Genomic DNA, 24808 nt, shown 5'->3' with positions numbered 1-24808 from the left:
CAAAAGACTAGAACATTTCATTTGCTTGAAGTAAGTGAAAAATTCTAGGGACGAGCCTGGAGCATTTTTGAAGGGCTCAGGCCTTTCCCCCCATTACCCCACCCCTTAAAAAAAATCTGGCCAAGTGCACATGTACATTTGGAATTTGATAGATGTCAGCATCCTGAGAACCTGAGCTTTCGATTTTTTTAGAAAGCAAGTTTGTAAGTTTCTAGTCCTTACCCCCATATGACCACAAGCAGATAGACTCTGAACCAGACTGTGAACCTGACTTCCAGCAGAGAGAATCTCACTACTCTTCTACACAACTACCCAAAGAATGACTGTGCAGAATGAACAAGTATATAAGCATACTTAATCTGCATCCTTGATTTAAGGCATGGAATTTGGCATCTTCTAAGTATAAAATATACTTATCTCTGACTAGTCTAGGCTGTCTCTGGAAAGGTCATCCTTTTTACTGTTTGTTATCCTATCAACTGAGGTACTATTGTTGTCCTTTAGGCTTTATACACACAAGATGGTACCTTCTTTAGAAAAATTAGCAATAGATGCCCCCTTCATGACACCTGACAAGTCTACCCTTGGATGACAACTGCCATATCTGAATTGTGGCATTTCCATCTGTGTTGTATAATAAGCTGACTGGGGCTTCTTTTCATAGCAGTCAGGTTGGCTCCATCTAGTGTACCTGAACAATATGCAATTTGCAAGTATGTGACAATTGCACCTGTATTTGCACTTCAGAGTGAATGCCAAAGTATAAAGTGACCACATAGGGTAACACCCTTTGTTCTTCTAAGTCTAAAGAATGGAGCTGGCCTGGACTGTAAATAATAAGGGACTCAAATGATATAAAGTCTGTTACCTGTATATCCACCCAAGCATCTGAGGTCACTTTGTATTTCTAAAGGAAACACATAAAGTTGTTAGCAAAGTTAACATTGTTTGTTTGACTTGGAACCATTGTAATAACTGTATATATACAGTATGAATACTCACACACACACACACACACACACACACACACACACACACACACACACACACACACAGTATATATACACAGTATAGATAGATGGATAGATAGATATAGAAATATAACCGTTACAAGCTATTACTTGTTCTATAAATGCCTTGCAATCTCTAGTGCTGTGCCCCCTTTTCCCTTCTCCAGCGTCTTCTGTCACACATACTCTTTCTTATTCCTTTCCCAAATGCCTTATCACCCTCTCTCACATAAACACAGTCTTTCTTCTCCTTCGGTTCCCAATCACCTTGTTACTCGTACAGTCTTTTTTCCTTGTTCCATTCTGCTTGAAGAATCTGCTTCCCCTATTTCCTGGTTGCTGTTTCAGCGGGCGGGGGGGGGGGGGGGGTTGCAAGAACTCCAGGCCCCCACCACCTACTTTAAGCCCACTGCCCACAGCAGTAGGGCTCGGAATCTCTCTTGGCATCCATGGCAGTGGTGGTTTATTTCTGAACCCCATATTAAGAGGAAAGCCTCAAGAACACTGTGAATCATGCTTGGTGCCGCTGTCAAATGTTCCCCTTTCATTGGGGTGGTGGTGGTCTTGCTTTCCATGCAGGGAAAATAAATCTGAGTGAAAGCAGCCACTGACATTGGAGGAATATAATTGGTTGAAGACATCATCTGAAATCTCTTTAAAAATGGACTGAATGAATACTATCTATTCCAGATTTAATCACTTAGTGTGGATGCATCCTCCTTGGTACCTTGTCATCAAGCTTAGAGCGACAAAGCCCAGTGCTTACCTCAGTGCAGGCCCCTGTGGTGGTCTCGCACAAGGTCAACACAGACACGTTCTGTGGCCTGTTTAACCACCGCACAGCCAGCTGGGATTGTGTCACCCATTTTACCATAGTGATGTAATATTCTCTGGAGACAAAACAGAAGAGATACTATCAGGGTGGAGGTTCAGGAAGTAATCCAAACAGCCTTAATGTCCCCCTTAGCCCTTGCCCAAGCCATTAACACAGGAGCAGTCATTCTAAGCCCTGCTCTGTTTTGTATCATTCCTCTTTGTGCCAGGTAAGAAGTAGATACCTTTTGATCTGGCAGAATCCTCTCCTGGAACACAATGAAAGAAAGCCCTATCATGCATTGATGCCAATGCATCGGACTTTCCTCAGGCAAGCTACTGGATGGCCAAGGTTGCAAGGTAATCCTTGAACCTGGCTGGTGGCCCTTCTGGCATTAAATGAAAAATGAGCTCTACAAAAAGCTTCTGTGGTATTCTCTCATCTTGCTCTACCAGGTTCTTCAGCGCAAGCTATGGGCCCTCCCTGCTGCACATCATATTGACGTCACTGGACAGGAAATCTGGCTCCTAGGCAGCTGGCCTGGAAAGATGCTGACCTCTCCCTCTAAACTAAAAAAAAATACTGACCACTCCTGCGCCAGCATATTCTGGGAAGAGCCAATATAGGAGCCAATTTAGACTAGCAACTTTTTTTTTGGTGTGCTTGCGTTTGCAGTGGGTCTCAGTGCTCAACTGAAGCCACCCAAGCAGCAAAACATCACAGACAGTCAACACTAACAACTCCCCACGTCCCTCACCTGTCCTGGAAGGATTTAGGAGGGAGCAACTCCCTCACGCCAAGTGGCCCAGACAGATTCACCACAAAAAGTTGAACTGATGGAATGGGTTGGCCAGCCTGAGAGGAAAAAGAAAAAAACACACGTGAGACTGAGGGAAATTAAGGAGACGTCAGAATGTGCTAGCGGAGCAAGGCTGTGCAAACACCACACAATACTAGTGTGAACACTAGCTGGCAGAAAGGTGTTGGAATTGTGAGGGTAAACCACACTCTATAATGTTTCTGGCTCCCTGGACACGATGACCAAAATGAGGAATGGCTTAACTTCACTAAGAAGAGCAATTAAAACATCTTGCATGAGTGAGTCTCTAAAAACAAAGATCATGTGATCCTAGGGTAAGCCTCAAATCATCAATGCCTTAACAATGTAGCATATCAAGGAATTTCTCTGAATTGTAAATTCTATCACTACATTTTCCCAGAGGGTTGTTCTGTATAGTAGGAGAATAAGTGTCTACAGCGGAGAGAAGCAAGGAACGCTGAAGGGGCTGTTCTCTCTTCGCAGTCAGGCAGGGGCTGCTGCATTAGGTGCTACAAAGAGAAGTTTGGGAGAAGCTTTGTGGGATACTTAGAAATTTTTGTACTGAAATCTGCATAGATTCTGCCTTTGACTCATATGACCAGAATCTAGAGTCCCAGGATCAGGTGATGAGAAGGGATAAATTCAATCTAAAAACTGGTTCTGCCAATAATATTTATTTACTTTGCTAGGAAAAAAAGTTATGCTCTCTCCAGCAACTTGACTCGGGGAGTCTTAGAATTCAGACAATTTAAAAAGCCATTAAAAAACAACCTGTGTCATGAAAACATCCAGAGCATAAAATGCACAATAAGGGGACTAAAATGCTGTCAATAAAATGATTTCCGGAGGTAAAATTCTAAGTTAAAAGTCTGGGAAAAAGGAATTTTCAAGCCACCACCTAAGGCACAGAGAAGATTAGGCAAAGTACTTTAGTTAGTTGATCTGGCTAAGAACTACACATAAATGTCCTTGTGACTACTGTTTCCTTCTTTTGATATGAGAGAATAGAAGTGGGACTCACCTTTGGGTAGGGATAGTGCCTGCTGGCTGGGTAGTTTCCTCCTAGAAACTGGGGCACCTCCATTCTGGGCACCAGGGAATTGTTGATGGTAAGATAGGCTAGCTGTAAACCATCAGGAGACCACCAGTGTGCATTGCTTGCCAGCAGGATCTCCTCTTGGGAGCAAGGGACATCAAATATGAGTACTAAATATAAAGCCCAGCATGCTGAAATCCACCACCAATCTGATACTCAGAACACACTCAGAGAATGCAGGAAGGAAACCACTATATTCTCAGAAAACTTGTACACCTCTCAAATTCTCACCCATAACTAGATTAATTATAGAGAATATTCAGAAAACTGTGAAGTCCCTCCCTATTATTTATCAACCATTTGAGCTCTGTCCAGTGGTGTAGCTGCCACAGGGACATGTGGGGACATGTGCCCCGGGTGCACGCCAATTAGTCACATGGGGGGTGCAAAATGGCCCCCCACATGAGCAGGCTGGGAGCAGGAAGCAGTGCGGCCACAGCTGGAGTGCTCCAGCTGCAGCCACACTGCTTCCCACTCTGAGCAGGCTGCTCAGTCTCCAGCCAGCCGGAGGCCGAGCAGCCTGCTTGTGCTCCAGGAAGCAGCGCGACCATGGCTAGAGCCATGGCCACGCTGCTTCCCTCTCTGAGCAGGCTGCTCTGCCTCCAGCTGGCTCCTTCTTGGAGCAGAGTGCTCCGAGCAGGCACCAGCTGAAGGCCAAGCAGCCTGCTCATGCTCCAGGAAGCGGCACAGCCATGGCTGGAGCTCAGCTGTCGCCACACCGCTTCCCTCTCTAAGCAGCCTGCTTGGCTTCCAGGAAGTGGCACAGCCGCAGCTGGAGCTCAGTCACTGCTGCGCTGCTTCCCTCTCCGGGTAGGCTCAGCGTGTCCCTCTCCAGGAGGAGCGGGGCTGGCCCAGCGTGCCAACAGAGGAACGCGTGGCCCCAGCCTTCTCCTTGGCCCACTGAGCCAGCCCCAATTGGTGCGTCCCTCTCCATGAGGAGCGGGGCTGGTTTGGTGCGCCACCCGGTGCGCCACCCTCCCTGCTCCACCAGGTAAGTGAGGCACAGGGCAGGGGGGCGGTGCAGTGCAGGGGGGGCGTGGGGTGTGTGTGTGTGGAAAATGCAGAGTCTGCCCCGGGCTCAGTTTTTCCCAGCTGCACCACTGGCTCTGCCCCTACCTCTACCAGGTTTGCCAATGGGTTAGTCAAAGTATTACAATAAAGCAATAGCTGTTGACACTAGTGAAACATATAACCAATGTATTGCGCTTTAAAGTGATTCATTTAATTCTTATGAAACGGAAGGAAACCTTGAGTGATTTACTGATGAATTCTGAAGCTCCAGAGGAGATATAAAGAGATTTTATGCCCTGACCTGAACAGTTCAGGCTAGCCTGATCTTGTAAAAAAAAGCTAAGTGGGATCGATCCTGGCAAGTTTCGGATGGGAGACTTCCAAGGAATACCAGGGCTGGGACGTGGAGGCAGGCAATGGCAAACCTCTTCTAAACATCTCTTGCTTGGAAAACCCAACCAGGGGTCGCCAAAAGTCAGATGTGACTTGACTACATAAAAAGGGGACTTTGTTCACTGTGCACAGGTACTACAGCCTGAAAGGAAAACAGGCAGCTCCATCCAAACCTGAAGGCGGCAGGACGCAGCGCAAGGGTGGTGCCGCAACGCCGCTTCCAATAGGGATTTCTGGTGGTGCAGGGAGCTCAGGAAAGCCCCCAAACTCTCCTGCCACTGGAAAGCCCCATAGCATTTAAAGGACAAATACCGCCCAAAGGACAGTGTATATCTAAGGGCTGTGCAACCAGCCCAAACCCTGGGAGAGAGTTGACTAATGTCAGCCCAGGAACATTCTGTCCCCCCCACTGGCATTCGAGCAGGACCCCAATGCAGCCCTGCCGCAGCCCAAACCTCTGGGTTGGTAAGCTGTGGGGCTGCAGGATGCACGGTTGCTTACACATCTTTCCCCTCCACCAGGGTAAATGCCCCAGGGAGGGCGAATGCACCACTGCAGGGTTGCACCATTCCCTTTACTCCTCCCCCCCAATTTGGATAGGGCTATAAAAGAATCAAGGTAAGGTTCTTTTGTTCAGAGTGAGAGCCTTCTACTACAAGTGCCTGTGTAAATGAAATGGGATGTCATTCCCATTGCCTCTGCCCAGGAAGTTATAGTTGCCCCAGGGCTTCCAGATACTTTAATATCACTCTGCCCACTCCATTTTTTTCACCTTCATACAGCCAATCAGAGATCCCATTGAAAATTACTCCTTGGTGTCCAGATGAGGTGATACGTTTGGCCTGGCTGGAGACATCAGCTTGATAGTAAACATCATTTTCTAGGATAAACACCTGGGAATGGAAGAAATCAGAAAGGTGAATAGATCAGCCTATCTACAGCTTCTCTTTCTCCCCAAAACCAGAGATTAAGAAACATTCTAAAGAGCAAGTGTTACGACAAAATAACCAGCTTTTACCAGATGCAACTACTGGGCACTATCCCTTTCAGGAACCATATATACACCATATGTGTATGTGTGTGTTTATATTTATATATATGGCCGCTGAAGCTTTCTGTGACATGGAGGTAAATAACATCATCTGGTGAAAGACATCCCACTAAGTCTCTATGAAAGGGACAGGGCATTTTTTCTCCGGTTGGCAACCCTAGTTACTGAAAGGGGATACTGAAAGAAGTGTCTTGTCGTGCAATCCTAAATAGAACTGTCTCCTTTGAACCCATAGTTTGATTGTACTGTAAGTATGCCACTCTATTCAGAAGTAAGTTGTACTGTGTTCAGTAGGATTTACCTGCAAGTAAATATGCATACATTTGCAGATTTAAAATTCAACAACAAAAGCTACCTTGTGATAACAGAAGGCAAGGGCACCATTAATATTTTCTTTTTAGCAAAGTTGCATACCAGAATCTAATTAGCCTCAAATATTAAATAACCTTTAGCTTGGAGCCACATGAATTAACATTTGTCCTCTGTGGAATCAAATAAAATTCCAGACGACCGGTCATTTGATTCAAATAATTTGTCACTTTCATACTGAAAGTGTAACCTCTAACTGTGGGTTCTGTGGGGCAGTACTTGGAATGAGTTGCAACAACAATTTTTAAACAACAAAATGGTTTACTTTCCTTTACAATTAACATTAAACATCAACATTTAACATTACAATTCAGGGTCCTGTTCAGGTTGCATTTCAAGTCCTTCTATTTACAGTCTACTAATATTGCCAAGTCCAAATTCTTCTTTGCAAGTTGGCTGGCTCCTGAAGACTCCAAGGGCTTGATGAACAGGTTGCAACATGATGAAGGTCTCCAGGAGAACTCTCACCCATTACAACCACAAAAGAAACCCTTAACAAGGTGTTAAGGGCTTATAGAAATCAAGGTCCGAGTCTGGTAGCCTTGTCTTCTGCAAAGAGCTCTTTCAGCCTTTCTGCTGCTCTGAGTCTCCACCCCCTTACTGGGTCAACCCATTCTGGGCCAATCCATTCTGGGCATGGGGGTTACAAAAGCATACCAACAACATGCCATTCAAGCTGAGAATCTTCTTGTGAGTATCAAAATAGAGTGAGACAGATGTGAGACTTACCAGCTGGTTACCCTGGGCTCCCCAGGCTGCATACTGTACTTGTGTGGTGTCTGTCTTGGGTACATCTAGATTGCTGGTTTCTCTAGAAAGGAAAATATTACAGTAGGGTAATCTGGGAAGCACAGCAAGCATAACCTATCTTTTTATGTTTTCTATAATGATGACTGTCAAGTCTTCCCAGGACCATGAGGAGCTAGACAAGGAATGATGCTCCAGTGCCTTGATTATCTTTTTGCCCCAACCATCATACAAGAATTTTGTAAAATGAGCAAATATATGCCAATTTATACCAGGTGCAACCGCTAGCTTCCTTTGATGCTGAATTTTGATTGCTTTTGTAAAGCAATTAGCCAGAATTTGAGACTCGATAGAATGAAGTAATGACTTCGAGTCAGAGTTGGGGAATTGCAGCATAGGTATCAATTTCATAATCGGTAAGACAACATCTATCAACACTTGCTGAAAGATCTGGAGGAAGGGGCCAAGAAACCAGGTCGTGCATCTAAGGCTGTTTTGGGCGTTACAAAATCCAAGACAAAAATGCTATTTCAGAATTAATGTGAGAACTCAGCCTAGATTACCATGGCGGATTTCATATCCTCCACGAACCTTTTTCAAACCCCCCGCCCCCTTATGTTCCTGGCCAGATTTGTGGAGGATAGGTCCATCAATGGCTATTAGCCGTGGTGAGTTAAAGGAACCTCCATATATATAGGCAGCAATCTTCTTCTGCACAGTGGCACTAATGTGTGATAAGTGGGTGAGACGTGCCAGAACTGGGATGAAGCCGTGTTCAGCACTTAAACCGTGGGGAGTTCTTGCTTAAACCGTGATTTTTCACGTGAGTATCACACAATAAATTGACTGCGGGGAATTGACCTAAGAGGCAGCCTCAGGGAAAGTCTCTTTATGCTGTGTTGGTTGTTCTCCAAAGCAACAGATTGGCCTCTGAAACAAGATGCTGGACTGGATGAAAAACCCATCTGTGTGGATTTTACAGCCCACAAATAGATTTTGTGTAACAGCCCCTTTGCCCCTTTGAGTGAGAAATTGCAGTATGCAAGTCAGCCATTAGCTTAGTGCAAATTAGGGAGGATATTTTCTTTTCTAAGCATAAACTTAGTAAAACATCATATAATCACCGGGACCACTGAGTATGGGAAATGAAATAAATTCTGGAAGACTGTTAAGAAAATAGATTTTATATGTGTGTTGGGAGGGGGCTTTAAAGCCATAGAAAGTTTAACACAGAAAGTTTCAATTAAGGCAATCCTTTCTGTGCACGGCTGCCAAGTTCAAGCACACATCCAGCTCGCTATCATGGGATGAAGCAGTCTGGGGTATCATCACACGAGCTGAGACTTAAAGCCGCTGTGGGCTGAAATGGCTATGCGAACAGGCTCATTGACAGAGGTGATTTAGAACAAAATCCATATCCTATTCTAGTTGGCCCCTACATAACTATAGATGTGTGGGCTCTTGTATGTAGAAACTGTAAACTAGAGGCATAGCAAGGGGGGAAAACGCCCGGTACACTAGTGCATCCTCTGCCCTGCCACGCCCCCGCCACGCCCCCACAGGAGCACCCCGTGTGTCACCCTCCGCCCCTTGGAGCTACGCATCTGCTGTAAACATTATTGAACAACCTCTTTGAAATTATATAGATGTGCTTGTTTTATTGAAGAATGCATCTCAAGCCAATGCTCATCCTGTAGCTCTCACCTGGTCCCCAAGTTATAGATCAGATACTGAGCAGTGAAGGAGTAGCGAAAAACCTTCAAAGAACAGGGAGAAAATTGACATTAGCATGATGAATCCATTGGGGTCCCGTTTCCCGCCTTTTTCTCAGGTTACCTTTATTAATGACACAATGGGGAAGGGATGGGATAGCATGGGATAGCAAAATATCACTGACTGAATCCACATGGCAAAAATTATCTGTTTTGCATGTATTGCTTTTGGCTCCGCAGAGGCATCTTCTTTGACAATGGAGGTTCCACTGAGGAATTTTCACTTTCCTCCATCAATCATCCCTTAGGGTGCATTTTTTTCTGTGCGATGCCACCAGAGGCCTTTTTGAGGGCTTAAAAATGGCACTTTGATGATTATTGATTAAAAAAAAAACAATCCTCAAAAAGCCCTCTTGTGGCACAGTGGTGAAAACAGCAGCCTCAAAGGGCTGACAGAAGGGAAATGGCATCAATGTGGGCAGGAGCTTTGCCAATATGCATTTTTCTATCCAGATGGCATGAAAAAGAAGAGATGGTTTTTATACCCTACTTTTAACTCCTGTGAGGACTCTCAAAATGGCTTACAATATTCCCTTCCCCTTCCTACACCTTGGGAAAAATTGGGGCTGAGGGAGTTCGAACTGTGACCAGCCCAAGGTTACCATGTGGAGGAGCTGAGAAAACAAAAACCCAGTTCACCAGATCAGAGTCTGCCACTCATGTGGAGGAGAAGGGAATCAAACCTGGTTCTCCAGATTAGAGTCCACAGCTCTTAAGCATGACACCATGCTGGACTGGACTGCGTTTTACCCTCCCTCCCCTCCCTGTTCAGAAAAAGCCAGTTTGGGAAAGAATGTGCAGAGGATGAGGAAAGAGCGACACGATTAGAACACAATGTTGTGTGAATGCTCCAAAAATAAACTTCAGCTTGGAAGCCAAAGTGGAGAAAAACTGACACGTGGAGGCAACTACAGCGCCTTTCATTCCATTGACACAGGGAGGGGGAAGTGTTTACTGCACCTAACAGGAAATCCAGACACTTGCAGGAATGGCTGAAGAAGCAAGAAAAGCAAAATTGATCCCCTAATGCTGGCATGAAGAGGTAGCACACAGCAGTGACTCAGCACTTCTGCCTGTTCTAATGTTTTATGACTGTCTGAGAACAGGAACAAGGAAAGGCAGCCAATTCCAACCCTTACCAGCTTATTTAAGCTTTTATTGGTGATAAATCTTGACCCTTTCCAGAAAAAAAAAATCCCCTTGCCTCAGATGTTTATTCTAATGGTCCCGTTTTACCTACTGGATGGGAAAACGAAGCTTACCGGCTGTACATCACAAGCCAAAAGCAGAAACTGGAGGTCTGGAGATACTTGGAACCTCGCAGCTCTCAAGAAACGCTGTAGAAGGACAAGAAAAGGCCTGAATTGTGTACAGGATGAGGCAACTAAACTCCTTCTTGAGGTTAACCTTAAATATTTGGATGAGACAAAGAGGTACTCAAACCCAAGGGCAGTCAAGACAGTCCACCATTCCATTCACCATTTGTCAGCCTGCGCAGAGGAATACTAACTCCCTCAGTAACAATGTTCAGTCTGAAGAACAGTAGCAGGTATGAGAGTTTTATACCAAACTGTGGTATTGAACTGGCTCATTAGTGTTGTCTGACTCCCTAGGCCCGTGGTGGCGAACCTTTGGCACTCCAGATGTTATGGACTACAATTCCCATCAGCCCCTGCCAGCATGGCCAATTGGCCATGTTGACAGGGGCTGATGGCATTTGTAGTCCATAACATCTGGAGTGCCAAAGGTTCGCCACCACTGCCCTAGGCCAAGGAATTCTGGGCTTTTCTATGCATCTCAACTGAAGCTGTTTGCAGTTCCCCCCAGGACCTAGTGACTCTGCAAAGAGCCAGGGCCCGCTCTGTCAAACTCCTGCCTTAGACCATACACAATCAAAATGTTATTACTTTTTTATTTCTTACAAAATGCACATCCTGCTTTTTGGTATACAACCTCCCCAAGTATTTAACATCCCATCCCCTGTCTGCATTAGATTTGAAAGATCTTGGATTTGTGGGTTGCTCCCTGCTGCAGATGGTAGTCGACCTCCAACAAAGCTTTCTTTGCTCTCTCACCTCCACAGCTCCACTAGCCAGATGACGTCTATCAAGCTGGTCTAGTGCAATAGCTAGCAAAGGTGATATTCTGAAGAATTCATTTTAATTGATCAAGTGCCTATAAGCACGACAATTTCTCTTTCAGACATAATTCTGCATGTGAAATATGGAGATGATGATAATATTGGCCTACTTTTCAAAGTTGTTGTAAAAATTATAGCAGATAATATATGTGGACTGCTTTGAACATTGTATAGATCCAAGGTATTATTGTTATTGATGTGGCTTCACTCTTTTTGATCTTGGCTGCATGTCCCAGCCCTAGGATTGCCAACCTCCAGGTAATGACTTGAGATTTCCTGGGCAGAGGCGTAACTCCAAGGGGACATGGGGAAGTGTGCACAACGCACCAGGCGCATGCCCCTGTGTGGGGTGTCGCAAGGGTGTTCCAGGGGCATGGCAGGGGTGGGACGGGGCATTCTGGGGTGGAGGCGGAGGACGCACCAGTGCACTGGGCGCTTTTCCCCCTTGCTATGCCTCTGCTCCTGGGTTTACAACTGATTCCCAAGATGACAGAGAAAATGCCTGCTTTGGAAGGTGGACTCTATGGAACCTTGCCCCAACGAAGTCTGTCTCCTCAAACCCTGTCCTTCTCAGGCTCCATCCTCAAAATCTGACAGCCCTACCCAGGCTTAATGCTGCTCATATAAGCAGGCCCAGTCCAGGGTTCTTTAGACTTTTTGCCCATTATCCCCATTTCTTCTGGGATGGTGTGATAGCTGCCTTCCCAACAACAGTTGCCCAATGCATTTCCCAATTAGGAAGCAATTGGAGTACTTCCAGGGGCTAAAATATTTTTAAAAGTTTTTTCTAGTAGATACTGACCTCAGTTCACCCCTTTAGTAGCTTGAATTTTTGGGGTTAACAATCCCTCCATGTTACATCTCACGTGGCAATAGGTGTTTGTGTGCAGGATCTTAATTAATTCAAGCAACCTTGGCTCTACACCTTGGCTGCTGAGTTTCTTCCAGAGAATCTCTCTATTAACAGAATCAAATGCGCCCCGGAGATCAATAAAGGCTGCATACAAGGGGCTCTTTTTCCTCTTATATTTGGTTATCAAGCAACTTAACACCAGGCAGTGGTCGAGGGTTGACTTACCCCTTTGGAATCCAATTTGTTCCTTCCCTATGACATTTTTATCAACAATCCAATCAGTTAATTTCCCAAGGAGGTATTTGGCATAAAGTTTTCCCAAGACCGAGAGAAGACTGATTGGTCTATAATTAGATGGACTGTTAGGGTCACCTTTCTTATAGATAGGGATGATAATTGAGTAGCTCCACACAGTGGGAATTATGCCTGTTTGGTTAACCATGTTAAACAATTGTGCCAATATAAGGGACCACCATTCCCTAAATACTATAAACAACTCTGGAAGAAGAGTGTCAGGACCAGCAGCTTTACCTCGTTTAAGTTGGCTTATAAGTTTCCCAATCTCAAGAGAGGACACGGGAGGCCAGGGGTTGTACTGACCTCAGTTCTGCACTTCTTTTCCCGTCCCTCTTCCACTGTGGGAGATTAAGTACAATTGGCTTCACATTCCAGATGAAAAGGGGTAGACAGAAGCTAGCTCCAAAGGCCCAGATACATACTTTTCAAGCTCCAAGTTTAACAGATGTTCCTCCCAAAATCTTATCAATGAGAACACAAGGAACATGAAAGCAGCTGATCTTACCAAATCTCTGTCCTCCACTAACAAGGTGCTGTTCTTCTGAGGCATGTGCCACTTCATCACGGTCCCTGTGTCACTTAGCACCACTAGCTCATCATCTGCACAAATAAGAGAAAGCAAGCTGAACACCTGAAATGAATCTTTTTATCAGATAGAATGTTGTGGATAGCAAATTGAACCAGAATCTGGGAGACCTGGGTTCAAATTCCCATTCTGCCATGAATTCCACTGGGTGATTTTGGGCCAATCATTCTCTCAGTATCACCCAACTGACAGGGTTGTTGTGAGGATAAAATGAGGAAGGGAGAATCATGCATGCCATCCTGAAATCCTTGGAGAAATAATAAAATGTTCAAAATAGAGATTAGAGAGCAAAGTTTATTAAATCAAGTGATAGTCATCCCCCAAAAATATTTGCCATCTGGGTGGGGGGAAAAAAATAGGAAATGGCTCTTGCCATGTGGTCAGTTTCAGATCTAGGGTGGTAAAGGGCCTAAGAATTTAGGTGTAAGAATTTAGGTGTTTCCTAGGTGTAATCTACTTTTACATAAATCGTAGTGTCTTTTCAATGTCCTCTTCATTCCTAATAGTCATCCTTGTTTTACCCTCCAGGTACTAGTCCTTTCACAGAACGAACTTAATATTATGGCTTTGAGCATCAATCAAACAACAATAAAAAGGAACCCTCTGATGTAATATGCAGTAAGTAAAGAACATTGATATATTCTATGGGATTGCAAGCTGAAATTCACAATTATTTATTTTAATAGAATTCCCCAAAAGTCAGTTTTTCACTGGATTTCTCTGTGTGGAATTGGTCATGTGAACTGGTTCAGCTATTCTACCCAACCTCATTCAAATTAAAAAATTTTCTGGGCCAGTAAAGATGGTCATGATCAGGCACAGAACTCACAAAAGCAGTGTGTGCGTGTAATTCTGGAAAATATGTCAAATAATGTGCAGGAATAGTATTTTTCAAACTGTTTTATGGGGGGACCTCTGGATTTCTTGGGAATCTTATCACATGGCTCCTAATGGAAGATTCATAATGGCATATACTGGTAGGTATGCCTGAAAGACAGGTGACCACCACTCTTCCTGACTAAAAATTTTCTTCCACAAATGTATAAACAGAAGTGTATTTGAGCATTTTCTTGGTCCCACTCTCAGTTCATACAAGGCAGAGATTCTCTGAAGGTAGAAAGTTTGAAAATCAGTACTCTGTAATAAGTTGTACTTCAAGTCAGCTTGCAGTCATCATAATGAAGAAGATTATAAAGACTCAGAAGACTACACATCTTCATCCACGTTACAGTGCAAATTACAGGCTCATGCAAGCCTCAGTTTGCATCATGCTCATGAAAAAAAGGGAGAGGAGTTTATCGCTTTAATTGCCACTCAGTTTTACTAATCAAAATCAGCTACTCCACTTTGTTATTAGCATTTTAAAGAGAAACAGAGACATATCCTTATAAAACACTTTCTCCCCCTTTAGAATGCTAACAGCGAAGTGGAGGTCTCAGGTTTGGCTGACAAAACTGGGTGGAGTTTGAAGGGTTAAACTGCCTTACACCTCCTTGCAGGGCCCCATTGTAAATTGAGTAAAATCACTGGGGGAAAACAAAGCTACTCACCTGTCTCCCATTGTAGCTGAGGGTGATGAGTTTGGAATTCATCACTTTCCAGGTCAGCAAGAGTCAGTGGGGTGCTGAAGCCAAATGGAGGGTCTTCTAAATGGAGAAGGAGAGGAGTTAGCATTTGACTAGCAGTGCTGTCTCTACCATGGGCCAAAGCAGGCATGATAGAGATTACAGATGTCTGTCAGTCTGTGAAAAGCAAGTACTCCCCACAACTGGGATTAAGAAAGCATTAAAGCCTAAAGTGCCACTCTGTTTTAGTAATTAAAACCATGCTCCCTGCACTTATTAGCAGTTCTAAAACAAGCCCCCTGTTAATAACTAAATCGCTAAATAATTAATGTATTGTCGAAGGCTGGACACAGTGTATAACAGACTTCCCTCTGTGATACACATCTGAAGATGCCAGCCACAGATGCAGATGAAATGTTAGGAACAAGATCCACCAGACCACGGCCACACAGCCTGGAAAACCCACAACAACCAACTACATAATTAGTTGCTAATAACTACATAGGAAGTCAAGTTTCTATTAGTAAAACTAACTGAGGGACTGAAGGATTACATCTCTTTTCCCATTTGTCCACAATCCAGATTACAGCTGTACCCACAAATACATAGCCATTTACAGGTTGAGATCTGTGACCTTTATCACTTTAACTGTGTGTAGAGTGCTGTCAGTTTTGAAGAATTAACAGAATCTCTTGTATTTGGCACATGTCTTATGAAAAACACATTTATGCAAATTAATTAAAATTACACATTTATGCAAATTACTCAAATGGCATACATCTTCTTACGCTGCACACTTAATTCAGATTGTTGTTTCAATGAGGGCGGTGACAGAATTTTGGGACGAAGATCGCTAGACTTAATATATATATTTTAATATATATTTTATATATATACACACACACATATACACACACACACACATACATACACACACACACACACATACACACACACACACACATATATATACATACATATACATACATACATATATGTACATACATATATATAAAATTTTTAATCCTTAGAGAATAAGCGTTCTTCAGTCTTTTGCAGCTCTGCCAACAAGAAAAGCATCACCCTCCTTGCTGATGATGTATATGCTTACCTGGAGTGAGCATCAAAATAGCCAAGATGATCACAGATGCCAGCATGGCAACCACCAGCAGAGAGATTCCAATGCCTTTCCAGTTGTGAGGTGAAGAGCTGGAACCCCCTAATCTCTGAGCAGGAGTGGAGAAAGAAGATCCACATTTAGTACCTAAAGGCCTACTTTGCTTCATGCATATCGGTGAAGAAGTTATCAATTGTGCTAATTGGGCTGTTTTTCTAGGAATGGCAATTACCCCCAAAATTCTGTTCGGATGCCAGTACAGATAGCAAAATAAGGGCTGCCTGACTCTAGGTTTGTTTTCAAAATACCATTTGAGAAGAAGAGTTTGGATTCATACCCCACCTTTCTCTCCTGTAAGGAGACTCAAGGTGGCTTACAAGCTCCTTTCCCTTCCTCTCCCCACAACAGACACCTTGTGAGGTAGGTGGGGCTGAGAGAGTTCCGAAGAACTGTGACTATAGCCCAAGGTCACCCTGCAGGAATGTAGGAGTGTGGAAACACATCTGGTTCACCAGATACGCCTCCGCCTCTCAGGTGGAGGTGTGGGGAACCAAACCCAGTTCTCCAGATTAGAATCCATCTACTCTTAACTACTACACCATGCTGTGGGGTGAAAAGCCTGCCTAAAGCACAGGTCTTTGAAAAAAGGAAAGGAGGAAAGCTATGGTTCACGTGTTGTTCATTCCCATTAATCTTGGGACCTCATACAGGGGAGCCAGTACAAGCAGGAACAGTATGAAGGGAGGAAAATGGGATCTCCATTCTTCTCCAGTTCTCCGCAGATTCTCATTTGTACAATACAATACTGAGAAGGCATCTGATGAGACTTTGACTGAAGCAGTGGAGAACCTTCATTGTTATATTGAAAACATATCCGGTTTCTGAGGAAGCAGTTAGAGTAACAAGAAGTTTACTGTGGAACCTTGATGGACCTTACTAGTTTCAATAATGGACTTCGTTGTTTAAGAATGATTATTTACTTTGATGGACTTGATGAGTTTTGTAATAATTATTGCTGGTAGCAATGATTTAAAAGCACAGACTGAATATATTGTGCAATCTACAACTGATACCATTTTCTTGATATGAACTTTGCGTATTGTGTATTAGGTTAACATTGTGAGAATCATCATTATTCTTTATGCATACATAATAAAATTTAGTAAATGTAGATATTGTTGACCAAATGATACTGAGTTGGTCAGTATCCTTTTATGTACAACCCCCCACAGAGCATGAACAGCAACTAGAAAAATATATGGCATTTTCTGCATGCCACAATTACACTGAACAGTAATCTGGGATCATACATACCGGGTCGATTTTATCCTGGTTTCTCCCTTTGCATGGCTGTCCGTTTCCATGAAGGAATCGAGTTAAAACTGGGATGAAGTACTCCAGTTTCTTTTGCACGAGCCCGGTTTATTTGTATTTACAGCACAAACAGTCAGCGGGGTCCCCACCAGGTGCTCTGCGGTAGTTAGCATAGATATCCACACCAGACTCAGCTGCTGCAGCCAGGCACCACAGGGATGCAGTGATGCAGAGTCTGGTAGCCTGTTTATGGCAGTGTAGCCCAGGAGCTGGTAACGGGGTCCCTGCCCACCCCACCCCCCATTACTGTAAGTAAGGTAAGCAATGGGAGGGGGAGAAAAAACGGGGTCCCTGTCCACCCCTCCCCCATGAGTTTCGCCCCACTTGTCTATATACTAAGAGTCAAATCAGCCAAATCTGAGGATGCTTAAATATGATGACCATGTGATGAACAGGCAAATATGATGAACAGGCAAGACAGATCTTTCTAGAAACCTGAATCCCAGGTTTCCAGAAAAATGTGAAATCTGAAAAAAATAAATTGGGGGTGTTTTAAAAAAACCCCCAAAATAAAAGGAGTGCCTGTAGCTTTAAGTTTTATACTCCCTCCCTTTAAGTTTCATACTCCCTCAGTGGCTATTGCTAGGCAACAGCAGCATTCCAGGCTGGATTCTATCAGCAAAAAGCCAGGGGGAGGGGCAGATCCTTTTCCAGGCCTACTTTAATGTTTGACAGCAGACTCATTGGGGCCAGATTTTACTAGAGCTGACAAGGCTAGGAAATTCCTGGAGATATTGTGGTGCAGTCTAAGAAGGGTAGTGTTTGGAGAGGGGAGAAGCCTCAGCTGAATATAACGCCAGAGTCCATCTCGCAAGGAGTTATTTTTGATAGTGGAGCCAGAAGTGATTTTATTCCACTTCTGGTCTTGAGTTTAATAAAAACGGAGTAATGTTTTATTTCTGTATAACATAGGTAGGAACAACCCTGTATTAGATAGAGAGTAGGACTTATAGTTATCTTTTGTAATTGCGTCTGCATGGAACCTCCTTGGCTCAAGGCAGGAATCCACCCCTGCTCCACCTGGGCACGTTTCCTTTCATTTGTAAAATCCGGAATGGACATTGACAAAAGGGACCCCGGAAGAAGTGCCTCAATCTGCCTAATCCCACCAGCAGGCAGATAAGGGTGCCATCATTGTCAAGTTTCATTTCCTGACCCCAAGCACCCAAAGGACTATTTTGTGCTTTTCCTGCCAGTACCTACGTCATCGCCTCACTCTACTCCAGCCGCGAAATTCAAGAAGGGACTGCCCATCGGACTCTGATTGGTTCCCATGTATTGTAGCTGTATGATTGGTTGTCATGTATTTTGTGAATGAATGGTTGTAGGCTGTCTTGTATTCTCCCGGACTCCCGACGGGAGAAAGGGTATTTAAGATGTTGTAAAGCAGCTAGGCAGTTGCAGTTGCTGTGGTGCGGAGGTGCTGACATATTGGTCAGCATCTCAATAAAACCTTCTTTTTATTCACTATACTTGCTGTGTCGGGTCCCGTTTCTGTTCCTCTGCACTGCCGAGAGCTGGGTGGTCTGGAGCTATTAAAAGTTACCAGGCAGCGCAGTAACATTTTCTCTGGGGGGAACAGATCTCTGTCGGTTCAGTTGAAACTCTGGGAAATCTCCAGATTCTGCCTGGAAGCTGGCACCCTAGGCCTGGCATCAACAATTAACAATTAATGAAAGCCAATATGGCATAGCAGTTTGAGGTTCAGAATAAGGTCTAGAATTATATTAATATTTTAGGACTTTTTTAAAATAAGGGGCTGCTGTGACACCACCAATAATGACACTGATGACAACAGCACCTTCCCTTGAAAATCCTCATTATTTAAGCATGTGCAAAAGAAAATTAATTAACTCCACAACTGTAAAAATGCACAGGGAGTTTAGGTGTTTGGAAGAACCATTCCCAAATCGATTCAAATGTTTATGGACTCCCAAGAAAATCAGAAGCAATTCCAGGATGTAGAAAAGGTCCCTGTTTTTCCACTTTATTTGAAATGGCGCTCCTACCCTTTAGGAGTATTTGAAGTCCCAATGCTTTCCAGTCTCGCTGTCAGATGAATATAGTCTCTTCCTTAGGTTTGGATAGGACTCTATAAGATTCTAATTCTTTTTGGTTCATTCCCCCAAATCCCTCTTTCTGGAAAAGACAGGAGTTACTAATTAAAAAACCCTCAATGAAACTATCTATTTATTGATCTATAATACCCACAGAGCTTTTAAACTAATTGCCTGGCATCCAATCTGTCTTTTTGCCTCACTGGTATTTTCAGTCTTAATTAAGAGATCACTTCAGAGAGCCTCCAAAGCAGCTTGGATGAGAGCCCAGGATGGATTCATGGTCCACCGCTAGACATATATTTGCTTATGAAAGTTTTGGACTCAACATTCACAGTTTGGTTCCTCACACTGCAGCAGCAGCAGCTTCATTCCCCCCTGAGAGCTGTGACCGGTTTGTGCAATATTTGGTGTCATCACTGAGATTTTTTAATAGCTTTCTTCCATAAAACTTCCTACTCTCAGCTCCCAGTTAAAGTTTGATCTTTATCTTTATATGGAAAGAAAAATCCCTTTAGGGAAAACCAGCTTTGTCTACAACAAGTATCCCTAGAGTGGCAATTCCAGCATGGAGATGGGGAAGGGTAGGTAGTATCACTAGAAAATCAGGAAGACAGGGTGAATTCCAGGTTTGTGTGTGTGTGTGCGTGCGCGTGTCTGCGCCAGGGCGGGGGGGATGTAACATAATTATGACAGCCCTGCCCCTGAAATATACACCACGGCTCCTTGGGAAAAAGGAGGACAATGAAGGATCTGACTGAGCACATGCAGAATATTTCTACTTAATAGGAAAGCTAGGACAACATAATGGGCGGTTTAAACCAGGATCTGGGTGACCCAGGTTGAAATTCCTGCTCTGTTATGGAAGTTCACTGGGTGATCTTGGAGAAGTCTCTCAGTCTAGCTTACCTCACAAGATAGTTGCTGTGGGAAAGGAAAGAACAATGTTGTATTCCTTTTTTGGTCACTGCTGGGAAGAAAAGCTGGGCATAAATATCTACCTACCTACTTAGTCACTACATTTGTATCACACACAATGTTGCAATGAAAATTCTTCACTCATGCTTGGAGACAGCTAATTAAGGAGAAGGATTGAGTACATGTTGAGGGTTCATAGCTTGTGATGGCATGAGAGAAAGAAGTAATCTGGAGGCAAGCAGGTCATTACCAAGTAATCTGAAGGCAAACAGGTCATATTATTGGTCCACACAGCTGCTTTTGAGAAATTATCGGATACCATATCGGGTAACCCAACCTTGCTGTTGCTACTGCTCAACAGTAGCCATGCCACAAAACCCAGTATGGTATAGTGGTTAGCCTAACCTACCTCACAGGGTTGTTGTGAGAATAAAATGGAAGACAGGAGAATGATGGAAGTTGCTTTGGTTCCCTGTGGGTGGGATATATATGAATAAATATTAAATACAGCAGTTCTTTGACCAACTGATTCCAGAAGATGGGGACTGCTGCTCAGCCTCATGGTATTTATGCTATAGGGTCCCATGGCATTCCATGTTGTCTCTCATGCTATTTAATATCTACATGAAATCACTGGGAGAGGTCATCTGGGGATCTGAAGTGAGGTTCCTCCAAAACCCAGCTCCATTTCTCCTTAACAGCTGAGTTTGGTCTGAGGAAGTTTAAACTGGTGCCTGGATAAAGTAAGGGGATGGATGAAATACAGTAAACCATTGCTCAACAAGACTGAGGTGCTGTTGGTCAATGGAAAAGCTTCTTGGGGACTGTGAAGCCAATCTGTCCCAGAGAGGCCTACCTTCCACTTGAAGCAGCGGGTTCATAGTTTGGGGGTGCTACTAGATCCTGGCTTAAAGTTAGAGGCCCAGGTCTCCTGCATAGCACATGGCACCTTTTATCAGCTATGATTGGTTTCCAGTTATGGCTGTTCCTCTAAAAGTGTGATCTAGCTGCAGTGATCCATGCTCTGATCACATCCAAGTTAGATTGCTTTGGAAAATCATTTGGAAATTTCAATTGGTTCGGCTTGTTTACTGTTTTGCTAGAAGACATTCCTGTTTCTATTCTTTCTGATAAGCTTCTAATGGGACTTTTATCTCTCGGCACTGGTTCATTATCGGCTAAGATTGTGTACCGGTTTGTTACTGGAATTTGGAAGAAATCCCGGATTTTTGGTTGTTTAGCCGTGGGGGGAGGAGAGTTTTCTTCCAGCTCTCTAGTCCGTTTTTTACTCCCCATGTTAAATTTAAAGCCAGAGAGTTACTCCCATACAAAGTTGTATTCTAATTTCAATTGGTCCAAAATTCAGTGGCCAGGCTATGGGCAGGGGTTGGTTATAGGGATTATATTTACCCTGTTATGAAAGTTTGTCCCTCTTGTACATGGAAACATTACTTTATAACAAGCACATGGAAATTAAATTTCTGTGACTGTTTCAAAGCAACATAATAACCACTAAGCCACAAGATTGTATTGAGATCATTACTCTCTCTGATAATCAGCCTCTGACAGATAATCAGCCCTCTGACTGAAGAGAGATCAGGTTTATTTATTTCAGGTGTAAAGTCAAAACATGATATCCCATCATTCAACATTATCTTTTAAGTTTTTTTTAAATTTAAAATCAGTTTAATCACTCTTACATTGAGAATCAGGAGATATAAAAATGCTAGCATTTGTTAGTGCAATTAGAAATAGAAAAGTACACATTATGCTGGATCCTATCTATCTTAAACTTAAGAGATAGAATATTATTTCTAAGATTCTTACCAAAGCGTATTTCTACCAAAGAATTTCTAAGATTCTTACCAAATTGCAGAATTAGGGTATTAGGGATAGGCTCAATTACATGACCCTCACATGACTTTATTAAACCATCTAATTCATTTCTTCTGAAGGTATGATATAAGGCATCTTGGAACACAGAATGACATTTTCCCAAGGAATACTTTTTTTCAAATCATATTCTGCTTGTTCTAATATTTATTCTGGGCAAAAGGCCATTAATAATAAACTATCTTTCTCAAGGTTGGGACAATGAGAAAAATGAGCAATACATGTATGCATATTTGAAAACTTAAAAGCAAATTTCCTGTTCAAGATTCTATATCATTAAAGTTGGAGTCTGTGACACCCCTATGCTGAAAGATCAGCACTGGTTACCCTTGTGTTTCCAGACGCAATTCAGAGTGCTGGTTTCTTACCTTTAAGGCTCTAAATGTCTTGGGACCAGAGTACCTGATGTCTTGGGCCAGAGTATGTCTTGGGACCAGAGTACCTGAAGGACCATCACCCCCATACTATTCAGCCTCTCAGTTAAAATCTGCCTCAAAAGCCCTGTTCTTTATGCCTTTGCCTTCAGAGGTGAGGAGGGTGATGACTGGAGACCAGGCATTATCTTTGGTGGCACCTTCCATCTGGAATGTTCTCTTCTTTGAGGCTCATCTGGCAGCTACTTTACTTTCTTTTAGGTACTAGCCTAGAACATTTTTTAAATCCAGACTTTTAATTAGGGACTTTAATTCATCAGCCTTTTAACCGTCAGTTTCTCTTTTCTAGATTGTTCTATGCTGCTTATATCTAATGGCTTGTTTTCGAATAGTGTGGTTAATTGTAAACCATATTGAGTAGGACTCTGAAAAAGCAGCATAGAAATATTCTAAACAAACAAGAGGCAATAAACAGCTGGTTAGCCAATGACCCTCTAGTCCCTGCAGGAGAAATTTTTATACTTCCAGATGTCATGGACTACAATCATATCAATAGCCTTCCTCCCTGCCAGCATGGCCAATTGGCCATGCTGGCAGGGGCTGATGGGAATTGTAGTCCATGACATCTGGAGTGCCAAAGTCTGATTCCTGGATGCAGCTTTCCCTCAATTAGAAAAATAGTTTTTGCTGCTTCCTATGCACCAGTGCCTACCACAAAGCTGACAAGTGACAAAGCGAAGTAAGACCTCATCATTTCATTCTAGCAATGATAAGGATAATTTGCACTCCATTCTTACAATCAGCAGGTGAGGCAAATTCACATTATCCGTTATCATGTGTTAGCTTTATAAACCTGCTGAGTTTCAGATTTCCCTTCCTGCTCTGAATTTCAGAGCCTGGAATAGCAGTTTTAAAGATATTAAACATTTATTTAAAATATTTTGGCTATTGCTATTGTAGCTGCATTTGGTAATTATTACAATAAACTGGTAATCATTACAATAAACATACAATAAACGCTTATTACAATAAACATAAGGAATCCTGGGAATGGGGACCATTTTGGGAGTCCCCCTCAAAAAAGCCCCCCTCTAGGGTTCTATAAGCTCTCAAGGGCTTAAGCTGGCCTATTTTCCTTCCTTCCTTCCTTCCTTCCTTCCTTCCTTCCTTCCTTCCTTCCTTCCTTCCTTCCTTCCTTCCTTCCTTCCTTCCTTCCTTCCTTCCTTCCTTCCTTCGACTCCCACTTGCCCTCCATTTTCCATCCCCCCTCAAGCATATTCATCCCTCAGGCTACCTTTGGTGAATTTATAGTGCCATTGGGTGGGGTTTTTTTTGCTTTTTTGCATATGTGAGGAGTCCCGTGTGTGCAGAAACCCCACAACTCGTTCTGCCTTTGTGGTTGACGACACTTACGAATCTAATATTTGTAGCGTCAGTTCTTGGGTTCCATGGTAAGATCAGTTTGTAAAGTGGCCTTCTCCTTGACTGTCTTTGTACTAGCCCTGTGAGGTAGCTTACTATTGTCTCATTTTTACAGGTGTGAATTGGATGGCTAATTTGTGACTATAAAATTGGGCTTGCCACTTGAACCCAAGTCTCTGAAAACGGTTGGATTATAGTAATAATTCCTGTAAATCAGACCACAACAAACAGGGTGCATGCCAGAGAGAACATGAAGCCATGGTTTGAAAGGTTCCAAACTGGTATAGGAACGAGGAACATGGATGAACAATCCTATTGATAGGCAGTTTTCAAATCTCTGTTCAGGTTTTTTTAATCGAATTAGCCTGTTGCTGCCGCATGCAAACATGAATTCATTCTGATACAGCCAGCACAATTAAAAATAATAATAAATGAACCACCCACTGTTTGTCACTGAAGCAGCAAGCACATGTGATATAGTGAATATCAAAACTTGCCCCTTAGAACTTGAATCTAGCCTCCAGGTATGACAGTTTAACATATAATGAAATAAATCCCTGATCACACGGGCCCACAGATAGAAACTTTCTAGCCTCAGCTCATCAGAATCCCTTGGTCTGTGCTTTCTTTAACTCAGCTTTTGCTCACCAGCAACAAATGTATATTCTTTTCCTGTTGTCTATAATCTTTATTTCATCCTGAAAGTGCTCTATGGGAAACAGATGGAGATGCGATGCTACCCACGAAGTTAAGCCCTATTTAAGCAACTGCCCTGGAGCCCCAATCCAGTTCCCTTTTGCTCGAAAACCTGCTTTAAAGTGGAATGAGCAAAGGCTTCAGGCTCAGGCGAAACTCACCAGAGGAGTTGTCATGTTCTGATGGGCAGCAATCATGTTGAGTTCTTGTGAAGAAGTCCAAACTGTACAAAAACCAACTGTGGGTGTCCCTCTGTTCGTCCCCGGTGACAATCTTCAGGTCCTCTGGAACACAGAAGTGGCTTTCGGCATCCCTAGGCCATTAGCGCTTCTTGAAGAATACCCTTTCAGCAACAACTGATATACTGACCAATGCAGAGGAAGGGGGATCAATCAAGATGACAAATGCAATCAAGGTTCCCTCAGCCAAAAAA

General features: G+C 43.3%; 1 protein-coding gene across 1 annotated transcript in view; it reads right to left on the bottom strand.

The window, feature by feature from the left end:
• Positions 1-24572, bottom strand: part of LOC125427875 (inactive dipeptidyl peptidase 10-like) — a 46186-nt gene extending 21614 nt beyond the window's left edge. Inside the window, exons 1-12 of the mRNA XM_048487437.1 lie at positions 24537-24572; positions 15636-15750; positions 14510-14605; positions 12879-12973; positions 10346-10420; positions 9016-9068; positions 7294-7375; positions 5917-6037; positions 3666-3820; positions 2582-2679; positions 1777-1900; positions 869-907 (exon numbers count right to left, since the gene is read on the bottom strand). Of these exons, the coding sequence (XP_048343394.1) occupies positions 869-907; positions 1777-1900; positions 2582-2679; positions 3666-3820; positions 5917-6037; positions 7294-7375; positions 9016-9068; positions 10346-10420; positions 12879-12973; positions 14510-14605; positions 15636-15750; positions 24537-24572 (1089 nt within the window). The remainder of the gene's footprint in view (positions 1-868; positions 908-1776; positions 1901-2581; positions 2680-3665; positions 3821-5916; positions 6038-7293; positions 7376-9015; positions 9069-10345; positions 10421-12878; positions 12974-14509; positions 14606-15635; positions 15751-24536) is intronic.
• Between the last annotated feature and the right edge of the window lie 236 nt (positions 24573-24808).

Source organism: Sphaerodactylus townsendi, linkage group LG03, assembly GCF_021028975.2.
Source record: "Sphaerodactylus townsendi isolate TG3544 linkage group LG03, MPM_Stown_v2.3, whole genome shotgun sequence".
Taxonomy (NCBI): Eukaryota; Metazoa; Chordata; class Lepidosauria; order Squamata; family Sphaerodactylidae; genus Sphaerodactylus; species Sphaerodactylus townsendi.
The sequence above is the reverse complement of the archived record's forward strand: the minus strand, read 5'-3'. Positions and strand labels throughout refer to the sequence as shown.